Source organism: Oncorhynchus mykiss, chromosome 15 (genome assembly GCF_013265735.2).
Source record: "Oncorhynchus mykiss isolate Arlee chromosome 15, USDA_OmykA_1.1, whole genome shotgun sequence".
Classification (NCBI taxonomy): Eukaryota; Metazoa; Chordata; class Actinopteri; order Salmoniformes; family Salmonidae; genus Oncorhynchus; species Oncorhynchus mykiss.
In genome coordinates, this window is record NC_048579.1 from 44,360,012 (window position 1) to 44,372,416 (window position 12,405).

The following is a 12,405-nucleotide window of genomic DNA, read 5'->3' on the forward strand; positions in this document are numbered from 1 at the left end:
ACTATTTTCTACATTGTAGAATAATAGCGAAGACATCAAAGCTAACTAATAGCCTTTGCCTTGATGACAGCTTTGCACACTCTTGGCATTCTCTCAACCAGCTTCATGAGAGAGTCACATGGAATGCATTTCAATTAACAGGTGTGCCTTGTTAAAAGATCATTTGTGGAATTCTGGGTGGGGATTCCTATGGGCTGGAACTGCTCAGACAATGCACTCAGAGAGCATAGGGGATTAGGGGATTTATTTAATCCGCAATTAAATTTAAAGGCAGACTGCATTCACAATAAACACTGCATGTCGGCTAAATCGGAAATGATCTTCACATTTCTATCACGGAATCTAACATTTCAAGACCAAGATTTATACCAGGATATTGGTCCCAAAATACAAACCCAGACTCAGTGAGTTGAGACCATGACAAGTTAAATACCAAATTGATGTGGTCTCAAGAGTCCATCGGCCCTTTCTTCAATTGTAAGAAACTCAAGTAGAGTAAACTTGAGTATAATACAGTAGAGCACAGCATTTTTTTGAGAAAGATGTTTAAAAATAAACTACTAATTAGATCATTATCATTCAATGTAATAATAGAAGAACTCAAGATGTTCTATTGAAATAAAAAATATATATATAATGAATTGATTCATTCTCAATTATGAATTTTAGGAGTTAGGGTTTGGGACAGCCACTTCTCAATATAAATAGGTGTATAAAAAATTACTTTGGATGAATTGTTTTAAAATAATATGTATGTTATTGCCTTGGATTGAATTACAACATATGAGATTTAACCGTGGAACAGGGAACAGTGGAACAGGGTTTCAACCACCAAAAACGTGTTCCGTCTCTAGGCGCTGTCTAGACCGTCTCATTAATGATTCATTACGGTTGTTGTCATGTTCTCTTGGATAATAATCATGTGGAATGTGTGTGTGTGTTAAATGTGCTGATTTAAAATCTGTTTGTTTGACTTCAGCTTTTGGATGACCTACATCTGTATCTGGAACAGACAATGGGAGACAAATGACAGTAAAAAGACGACTTACATATTTCCATTTAGTGAAGATAAGATCCACTGGCTTGGCAGCTCCATTATTGCACGGCACTTCGATCGTCTCTCCGTACAAGCCTATCACAGTTACTGTGCTACGAACTGAAAAACAAAAAATTAAAGAATATGTTGAAAGTGCAACACAGGATTTTCCACAAAAAATGGCATTGTAATTTCAGAAAATGTCCATAATATACATACACTATATATACAAAAGCATGTGGGGACCCCTTCAAATTAGCTGATTCAGCTATTTCAGCCACACTCCTTGCTGACAGGTGTATAACGTCGAGCACAAAGCCATGCAATCTCCATAGACAAACATTGGCAATAGAATGGCCTTACTGAAGAGCTCAGTCACTTCCAACGTGGCACCGTCATAGGTTTCCAAAAATTAAATTTGTAAAATTTCTGCCCTGCTAGAGATACCCCGGTCAACTGTAGGTGCTGTTATTTGTGAAGTGTAAACGTCTAGGAGCAACAGCAGCTCAGCCTCGAAGTGGTAAGCCACACAAGCTCACAGAACAGGACCACCACGTAGTGCGTAAAACATTGTCTGTCCCCCGTTGCAACACTCACTACGAAGTTCCAAACTGTCTCTGGAAGCAACGTCAGCATAATAACTGTTTGTAGGGAGCTTAATGAAATGGGTTTCCATGGCCAAGTAGCCACACACAAGCCGAAGATCACAATGCGCAATGCCAACTGTCAGCTGGGGTGGTGTAAAGCTTGCCTCCATTGGACTCTGGAGCAGTGAAAACGCGTTCTTTGGAGTGATGAATTGTGCTTCATCAGCTGGCAGTCTGACGGACAAATCTGGGTTTTGCATAATGGCAATTGTAAAGTTAAGTGGAGGAGGAATAATGGTCTGCGTCTATTTTTGATGGTTCGGGCTAGGCCCCTTACTTCCAGTGAAGGGAAATCTTAACACAATTCTGTGCTTCCAACTTTGTGGCAACAGTTTGGGGAAAGCCCTTTCCTGTTTCAGCAGGACAATGCACCCGTGCACAAAGCGAGGTCTATACAAAAATGGTTTGTTGAGATCGGTGTGGAAGAACTTGACTGGTATGCACAGAGCCCTGACCTCAACCCCATCGGGATTAATTGGAAAGCAGACTGCAAGCTAGGCCTAATCACCTAAATCAGTGCCCAACTTCATTAATGCTCTTGTGGCTGAATGGAAGCAAGTCCATGCAGCAATGTTCCAACATCTAGAGGAAAGCTTTCCCAGAAGAGAGGAGGCTGTTATAGCAGCAAAAGGGGGACCAACTCCATATTAATGTCCATGACTTTGGAATGAGATGTTCGACAAGCAGGTGTCCACATACTTTTGGTCATGTAGCGTATCTGGCGCGAATAGTGGAATGATATTGTTTCACAGTATTACTTACCCACCAGTGTTGTGATTGGCTGTGATATTCGCCTATTGATTTATCCTGCCGGAGCGGCATCTGCTGTCAAACTGAGAAGGCTGTTCTGACTTTGGGGCGGTGTTATCTAGTGGAAATCACTAATTTCCTGGTTGCAAAAATTCTACACTGTTCGCTCAATTTCAGTTTATGTGAGAAAACAAGCACTGAATAGTGAAGGGAATCATTGTACCATCTAGATTCCTGTAAAATATCTTTACAATAACAAATATAGTTTTAACAGCTGTTTGAAGCTGATGGACAAAAACCACTATGGAAGCTGGTGGACCTAAACCGAAAGTAACTTTCGTTTTGCTCCCAGATTGACAACAGATGCCACTCCAGCGGTAGAAATCAATAGGCAAATATCACAGTCAAACAGTACACTGGCTGGTAAGTATTACTGTGAAACAATATAATTTAATGCAAAAATTGTGTGTGCAAATCCTATGTGTAGCACCTTCCCAACCAAACAGTTCCCATTTCAAAGTGCTTCTCTGTGAGTAATATGTGACAGTGGTAAGCTAGGGTCCAACACCCCGACGAGGCAGCTGAGCCACACTGCCATCCGTAACCATTTCTTTCCAGGAAAACAGCAGGCCCTATGGTAGAGGTTGCCATGGTGACAATGAGGCCCCGCCAGGCAGTGAGTTGGACAGCTTTAGGAGAGGAGATGAATGGCACAGGTCACAGGGAGCAGGACTGGAGGGATCTTCTCGCTCCAACCACTTCTATAGGTTCCTTGCTGTCTTTGAGCTTTTATGCCAAAGAAGCAGAGCAAGGCAGAGTTCAAATTCTGGTCATACCAAAGCAATAAGCTATTGGAAATCCCAACACAAATCAACAGTACACAGACAAAGTGGCATTTGCACTTGCCTAAGTAGCCTCATGTTCCCATTCTATTTACACTCTCAATATCCCATGCGTAAGTGTATTACGGTGCTGATGAAGAAAATAGGCGCATGTGATTTTGGTCACTTAATATAAGACATGAGGTACAAGACAATTCAGCACAGAGCTTATAGTTAAGAGTACTCTAAATATAACTGCTAAAATGCACAAGAGCCAATTGAGGAAGTGGTGTGAGTGTCTGACTCAAGGTCCCTTCAATAAGTTCATTGTTTGAGTCAAAGATATACATCAAACTTTATTGCTTGGAATTTGAGAAGACGCTAACCTTTCAAAGTGAGTATGTGAGAGGGACTCAAAATGGATTCTAACCAACTGTTTTTCTCCTAATTCCACTTACACAAAATAAAACGTATTTCACAAAATAGAAGACCTTGACATTTTCCAGACCTGGCTCAAAATGTTCTTTCGAAATACTTTAGGTGCACTTGACGAATGTAGCGAACCGGGAATGCTGGTCTGGTTTGAACAGCCCAGTCTCATCCGAGAATTAAATGAAGCTGCCCTCTGATAACCCCATGCTGAGCTGTCTGGAATTGGAGGGAAAAATCTCCAAGTATGATAGGAGCAGCTTGTGCAGTCAGCCTAGTGCTCCATGTAAGCCCATGAAAGTGTGTGCATTCAAATAAAAATAAAATACTCTCCGACTAGTAACTGCCCTTCCTCAAAAACAAACCCTGGCAACTCATTCTGACCTGCAGCAATGGGGTTGTTCCCACTGGTTTAAAACGGGTTGAATCAATGTTGCTTCCACGTCATTTCCACGTGTGATGACGTTAAATCAACGTGGGAAACTAATAGGATTTGTAAAAACTCAAAACGTAAGGGCATTTGTCTTTTTTTTTTTTTTTACCCAACGTTTAACTAAATCCAATGACCTGGTGAAGTGTTTTGTTCATTTCACGTTGAACTCACGTTAGTTGACGACTCAACCAAATGTAAATCAAAACTAGACGTTGAACTGATGTCTGTGCCCAACGGATTTGCTCTGGCTGAGAAGTGCTATGGTTGTTATCTTGTACAGGTGATTGAATGCTTTTGACCAGGGAACAGATGTTTATTTCCATGGCCTATACCCTTTAAACTACTTCCTCAAGCGCATACTATACTTGTACTATGAGGAAAGTGTCGGTGGACAATCTTTCTTTGCTGTCAAACTACAAGTAAACTATATGAATTTGTATAAAGAACTAGAGTTTAACTCATTCCATGCTTCACGCACATCTAATATTAATGTTTCGTGATTTCTTAGAACTTATTCAGAATGACGATACTGAGAAATGTACTTTGACAGCTTTTGAATAATTTAATTACAGGCTCAAAATATGAGGAAGTTTGCCTTCATGTGGTTGTACAGGTGTGCGAATAACTAAAAACAAATTCAATGATTTCACCTGTCAAAATAAAAATGTGTCTCTATGTGGAATAAGGGATTAGCTGCACAAGGGAGGCAATCTTCCCACTAGCCATGATTGGCTGAGATAATGAGTGGGCTGGACATGCCGAGAAAGGAGTTCGGATAGGTATGCCATATAAACTCAGCAAAAAAAGGTCAATATTTGTATGAACATAACAAGATTCAACAACTGAGACAAACTGAACAAGTTCCACAGACATGTGACTAACAGAAATGGAATAATGTGCCCGCAGAGCTGGTTAGGCTGTTTTCGTGTTATCCAGGTACACAAATCAAGTGTGCGCTCTGAACGCTCCGAGGGCGAAACGAGATGGGTGGGGCTAAAGCTTAAGAGGGTGTGAACGATGCTGAATGAGTGTAGACAACGAAGAGCTCTTCAGCAGATCCCAAAACATTCAAAGGCCATTTTCTCAAAAGTGAGTTTACAAATTTATCAACCTTCAAAGCAGAATTACTTTCCCATTGTTCCTCAACAATGCAGTGCGTTATATTCCATTTTGTAGCTCTGAGTCTCTACTTTTATATAATGTAAAAAACACCATTTCAAATTGTACTACATAAGACCGAATCCAGGTGGTGAGTCACATATGTAAATAAAATGTAAATTCCTAAGGGTTTTTCCCTGTCCTCCAACACTCAAAGTAGTTTCAATCACTTTCCTTTGCATGCCGCCAATAGACTCACAGAATGCCCTCTATAATGCTGGGTCAAACCGTTCCACAAAGATAAATCTTTCAGCAAAGGTTGCAAGACCATTACCGACATAAAGACCCTCTTCCCTGCCATGCTTTTGTTGATCAAACTAAGAGAGAGGAGGATTGCTAAGGTTGGTCACAAAATAAAAAGAAACATGAGTAAATTATGGATACAAAGTATATTGAAAGCAGGTGCTTCCAAACAGGTGGGATCTTGAGTTAATTAAGCAATTAACATCTCATCAACAAGGGACATTTATAAACATTTCCAGTTGCCCATTATTTTGGCTACCATGGTTAGAAAAGATCTCAGTGATGTTGAAAGAGGGTTCTCAAAGGAGCATATGGGGTTTAAATGGTGTGTGTGTCAGTCACCAGATCTCAACGCAACTGAACATTTATGGGAGATTATGGAGCGGGGCCTGAGACAGCATTTTCCACCACCATCTCTCCAATAGTGTTCTAGACACTTGTAGAATCTATTGAAGCTGTTCTGGCAGCTCATGGTGGCCCAACGCCCTTAAGACACTTGATGCTGGTCTTTCCTTTCTTTTGATAGTTACCTGTATTTCCACATTTCAGTGTCCTGACACTAGTTCGGATAGACTCTAGCAAGTCAGTCAACCATCTAGCCTGCAGTCCTCTCTGTAATTACTCATATATAACACTCAATCCAAATTAACTTCAGAAGATCTGAAAATCCTCCTCTGGCCCCCATTTGACCATTGGCATAATGACAGCAACAAGCACCAAGCGGGTGCAGGCAGCGAACGGTTGAAATGCATGCATTTGGTTTTACTAGCGTTTAAGAGCAGTTGGAGGCCACGGAAGGAGTGTTGTATGTCATTGAAGCTCGTTTGGAGGTTAGATAGCACAGTGTCCAAGGAAGGGCCAGAAGTATACAGAATGGTGTTGTCTGCGTAGAGGTGGATCAGGGAATCGCCCGCAGCAAGACCAACATCATTGATATATACAGCAAAAAGAGTCGGCCCGAGAATTGAACCCTGTGGCACCCCCATAGAGACTGCCAGAGGACCGGACAACATGCCCTCCGATTTGACACACTGAACTCTGTCTGCAAAGTAGTTGGTGAACCAGGCAAGGCAGTCATTAGAAAAACCGAGGCTACTGAGTCTGCCGATAAGAATGTGGTGATTGACAGAGTCGAAAGCCTTGGCCAGGTCGATGAAGACGGCTGCACAGTACTGTCCTTTATCGAAGGCGGTTATGATATCGTTTAGTACCTTGAGCGTGGCTGAGGTGCACCCGTGACCGGCTCGGAAACCAGATTGCACAGAGGAGAAGGTACGGTGGGATTCGAGATGGTCAGTGACCTGTTTGTTGACTTGGCTTTCGAAGACCTTAGATAGACAGGGCAGGATGGATATAGGTCTGTAACAGTTTGGGTCCAGGGTGTCTCCCCTTTGAAGAGGGGGATGACTGCGGCAGCTTTCCAATCCTTGGGGATCTCAGACGATATGAAAGAGAGGTTGAACAGGCTGGTAATAGGGGTTGCGACAATGGCGGCGGATAGTTTCAGAAATAGAGGGTCCAGATTGTCAAGCCCAGCTGATTTGTACGGGTCCAGGTTTTGCAGCTCTTTCAGAACATCTGCTATCTGGATTTGGGTAAAGGAGAAGCTGGAGGCTTGGGCGAGTAGCTGCGAGGGGGGCGGAGCTGTTGGTCGAGGTTGGAGTAGCCAGGAGGAAGGCATGGCCAGCCGTTGAGAAATGCGTGTTGAAGTTTTCGATAATCATGGATTTATCGGTGGTGACCGTGCTACCTAGCCTCAGTGCAGTGGGCAGCTGGGAGGAGGTGCTCTTGTTCTCCATGGACTTTACAGTGTCTCAGAACTTTTTGGAGTTAGAGCTACAGGAATGCACTATTTCTGCCTGAAGAAGCTGGCCTTTGCTTTCCTGACTGACTGTGTGTATTGGTTCCTGACTTCCCTGAACAGTTGCATATCGCGGGGACAATTTGATGCTACTGCAGTCCGCCACAGGATGTTTTTGTGCTGGTCAAGGGCAGTCAGGTCTGGAGTGAACAAAGGGCTATATCTGTTCTTAGTTCTGCATTTTTTGAACGGAGCATGCATATCTAAAATGGTGAGGAAGTTACTTTTAAAGAATGACCAGGCATCCTCAATTGTGTGTGGGCACCATCTGAAGAAGACTGCCTTGCAAGTGATCAAGCCCTGACTTATTGCTGGTAGCCGAATGGCACAGAAGGTCATGATCCCCACTGTTTGTTTAGTCTAGCCCTCATAACCAGAGACAGGGGAGGAAAAATAACAAGGTCTATACCACGAGGGTAAGAATGTTACATTTTCTCCCTCCAAATGCACAGAACATGCCCGGTGCCCTGCATAGTGTCTGGTATTTGTCTTTTAATATGTGCACTTAGCAATGTGGATGCTCATGCACACACACATGCTCACAAGCACACACAAACACACAAAATGAACATGCGTTAATGAAAAAACAGAATGACTAATTTCCTGCATGTCTTAACTTACGGGCCATGGATTTTCTGAATTCAAAATGTAGGCTTTAACACTTAAACTGCCGGGCCTCACTACAACCCTTACTACTACATCAATGAGCAGCCATTTGACTGCAACATTCTAAAAGTCAAACAATTATTTTATATCTGCTATCAGAAAAATTGTCCTTTGGTTGTGTTTATGAAAGACTTCGGTAACATTAGAATATGAAAAAAAAATAGCTTTCAAAGAACACAATAGTATTTCAATTAGTTTATGTTACTGTAGGTGATGCTGCTGCGTGCTCACGCATGGGTCGCAAAGGAACAGCGGTTGTGATATTTTGACAGAGCTCATCTCTTCCATTTTCATTTGGCAAAGGTACGTGTTTTGGAGACCTCAAAATCTGATCTTTTTGTTACTACACTGAACAATAATATAAAAGCAACATGCAACAATTTGAAAGATTTTACCGAGTTTCAGTTCATATAAGGAAATCAGTCAATTTAAGTAAATTCATTAGATCCTAATCTATGCATTTCACATGACTGGGAATACAGATATGCATCGGTTGGTTACAGATACCTGAAAAAAAAAGGTAGGGGAGTGGATCAGAAAACCAGTCAGTATCTGAGGTGACCACCATTTGCCACATGCAGCGCAACACATCTCCTTCACATAATGTTGTCAGACTGTTGCTTGTGGCCTGTGGAATGTTGTCCCACTCCTCTTCCATGGCTGTGCGAAGTTGCTGGATATCAATGGCTGTGCGAGGTTGCTGGATCTTGGTATTTATTATGGATCCCCATTGGCTGCTGCCAATGGAGCAGCTACTCTTCCTGCGGTTCAGCCATATTAAGGCAGTTACACAATTTTAAAAACATTACAATACAGTGGAATGCAGGGTGGTGCTGCTGACTTTTCTCACAGAAAAACTGTGGATGGAAACGTAGTTATTGAGAAAGAAAAAAAAACATGTTTTGGGTCAGTAGGTGCCCAACATACCAACAGGTGGTGGTGTGTTGGACAGTCACTCACATAGATAATAGAACTCTATAGAGCCTGTCTGCATTGCTTATTTCTGTAACCATTAGCTTACCTGTGTAATACTGGCATAAGCTCAGAACCACTTGTTTTGTAAACATGGTCCTGTTTTATCAATTCCCAGTTCATTACCTCTGTCAAATGAATATGTAGTCTAAACATATGTTTGTAATTGTTTTTGCAAAATAGATGGTGATGCTACATCAATACACATTTAAAATAGGCCTACAGTATTTTACTGTAAGAATATAACATAAAATAGAACGGATATTTTCCCCAAATGGCTATTGCTGATTGTAGCCAGTACATGAGGAACACGTGGAGCCACAGTTATTCTAGGAAAAAGTTATATTTTGTTCATTGGCAAAACTAGGTTCATTAGGAACCTTAAAGCCTGCAATCAAAACGTTTGGCCTCCATGGACCTCTGTAGGATGCTTTTTGGTAAGCTCCGTTCCCTTCTTTACCAACGCACGGCTGGTCATCAGTCTCTTCATTCTCAATTAACAAGTCACCCATCAGACTATTATCAATTTTATATTTTCATTTAGGCCACATCTATTCTTATTATTTGTGTGAAATTCGTTTCAATAGGCTATCATTTAGGTGTAGTTTGGAGTTGGAAGGGAGGCTTGATTGTGATTACTATTATATGACCATGCTGGTCATTTATGAACATCTGAACATCTTGGCCGTGTTCAGTTATAATCTCCACCCGACACAGCCAGAAGAGGACTGCCCACCCCCTCATAGCCTGGTTTCTTCCTAGGTTTTGGCCTTTCTAGGGAGTTTTTCCTAGCCACCGTGCTTCTACACCTGCATTGCTTGCTGTTCGGGGTTTTAGGCTGGGTTTCTGTACAGCACTTTGATATATCAGCTGATGCAAGAAGGGCTATATAAATACATTTGATTAGCTTGGCAGGCAACTGTTGTCTTATACAAATCATAAAATACACTATGGTCTTATTTTAGAATTTACAGTCTAAGCGATTCTGGATCAATCAATATATTTTAGGACTGATTAGAATTTACATTTGGTGTCCTGAGGTTTCTTATGAAATATTTTAACACAAATGCAAACATTTTGTAATTTATTATTATGGAATACACAATTTAAATATTAACAGTCAGAATGACCAACATGGCCATTCTAGTAGTTATAGAATTCCAGCACTGAGTGTTAAAAAGAGTAGATAGGTTTATACGTGCATTGTCAAGACCGTGCCGTTAGTAATTGTGAGAGAGCTTGCAGTTCTTTTAGCACCAAGCGAGCTCTGTCTCGGTGGGATCCACAGTGTGGCGTGTAGTCGCTGCCCTGTCATTGGTTCGCCTCTCTCTCATGTCCAGTCATAACCAAATCCTACATCCTAAACGCTTTAGTTACCATGCTTTGCTGGTATGAATCGGCACTTGGAAGAGCAATTGATCCACAGCTTTTAGGATCCCCTTTCAATGGGCTTGTTGTGGTAGTTCCTTTTGCTTCCGCTCTCAAAATAAACTTTTGCGCATGCACTCTCACGCACACAGGCACACCTCGGCACCCCTGGGCACCCCTGGCACACCTGGGCACCCCTGGCACACCTCGGCACCCCTGGGCACCCCTGGCACACCTCGGCACCCCTGGCAGCCTGCACCGCCTGCATCCATCACCATTAATCGAAACGCCTGTGGCCTAGCCGCTTCTACGCTCTACTAAATTGTTAAGACAGTCTTTACTTCCTACTGTGGGAGATGCTGAGGAAGAAAGGCACTTAGAAGCCGAGGCAGAGGAGCAGGAGGACATGGGTGGGGGAAGGATAGTGCTGAAAAAAAATGGTGTTTGCTGTAGACTGGTACCAAGCACTAGAAAGGGCTGAGTCATATAGGGTCACTGCATCAGCGCCACTCTGTCTCTACCTTTCGCCATAAATCTGGATAATGGTGAACTACTGTCAGCCACCCCCATTACCAGGACCACAATGGCTCCTGAATGATTTTCTGTTTGTTAGCTACAGATACTCCTCGTATGTTTTGAGAGGGGGTTTGATTGGTATATCACCCCCCTGGTTTGGTGCTTTACCCGTCAACAGGCACACGCACAGATAAGGGTATAATATAGTTTATCTTCTCTAGGGTAGGGGGCAGCATTCGGAATTTTGGATGAAAAGCATGCCCAAATTAAACGGCCTGCTACTCGGGCCGTTATATGCATATATGGATAGAAAATTCTAAAGTTTCCAAAACTGTTAAAAAAAAGTGTCTGAGTACAACCGAACTGATTTGGTAGGCGAAACCCTGAGAAAAAGCCATTCAGGAAGTATTTTCTTTTGTTGGTTTTGTAGTTTTCTATTCAATGCCATTACAGTATCCATTGATTTAGGACTCAATTTGCAGTTCCTATGCCTTCCACTAGATGTCAACAGTCTTTAGAAATTGTTTCAGGCTTGTATTCTTATGAGGGAGTAAGACCAGTCTGAATGAGTGGACCCTGACTTGTCACAGAGCTTTTTCATGCGCAACCCCGAGAGAGTGCATTTCTTGTTTACCTTTTATATTGACAACGTTATTGTCCGGTTGAAATATTATAGATCATTTAGGCTAAAAACAACCTGAAGATTGAATATAAACATCGTTTGACATGTTTCTATGAACTTTGCAGATACAATTTGGATTTTTTGTCTGCGTTTGAGCCTGTGGATTACTGAACAAAACAGAGGTTTTTGGATATAAAGAGAGTTTATCGAACAAAAGGAACATTTGAGTAAATTAATGTCTTGAGTGCAACCATATGAAGATCAAAGGTAAGGGATTAATTCTCTCTATTTCTGAGTTTTGTAACGCTTCTGCTTGGCTGGTTACTGTTTGTAATAATTTGTCAACTGGGCTATGTTCTCAAATAATGGTAAGGTATGCTTTCGCCGTAAAGCATTTTTTAAATCTGACACCGTGGTTGGATTCACAAGAAGTTCATCTTTAAACCCATGTAAAATGTGTTTTGTTTTCTGATTTTTTATAATGAGTATTTCTGTATTTGAATTTGGCGCTCTGCAATCTCACTGGATGTTGGCCAGATGGGACGCTAGCGTCCCACATACCCTAGAGAGGTTATAGTAATATAGTTCGCCAACTGCCCTGTACTGAGCTTGCATGCAGCCGGTTGTGCCTATTTCCCCAGTCTACCCTGTACGGAGATTACGCCCGCCCGGCATCCAAACATGCACGCTACCTAGTTTAAATATGAATATTACTACAACTTCAGCATAACATTTGATTAACATCATCAATATTCTGTCTGGTTGGCCTACGTGCAGCAACACTATCATTTATTTTCTTATAGAATCACAGCACCCTTTATAAATGTAAATACATTTGCTGAAGTTACAGAACTACTGCTGTCTGTTAAAAAAAATGCAGAGC

General features: G+C 41.9%; 1 protein-coding gene across 2 annotated transcripts in view; it reads right to left on the bottom strand.

Moving 5' to 3' along the window:
• Positions 1-12,405, bottom strand: part of alcama (activated leukocyte cell adhesion molecule a) — a 57,893-nt gene that overhangs the window by 33,583 nt on the left and 11,905 nt on the right. For both annotated transcript variants that reach the window (XM_021563297.2, XM_021563296.2), the window contains exon 2: positions 1,050-1,156. In XM_021563297.2, the coding sequence (XP_021418972.1) occupies positions 1,050-1,156 (107 nt within the window). The remainder of the gene's footprint in view (positions 1-1,049; positions 1,157-12,405) is intronic.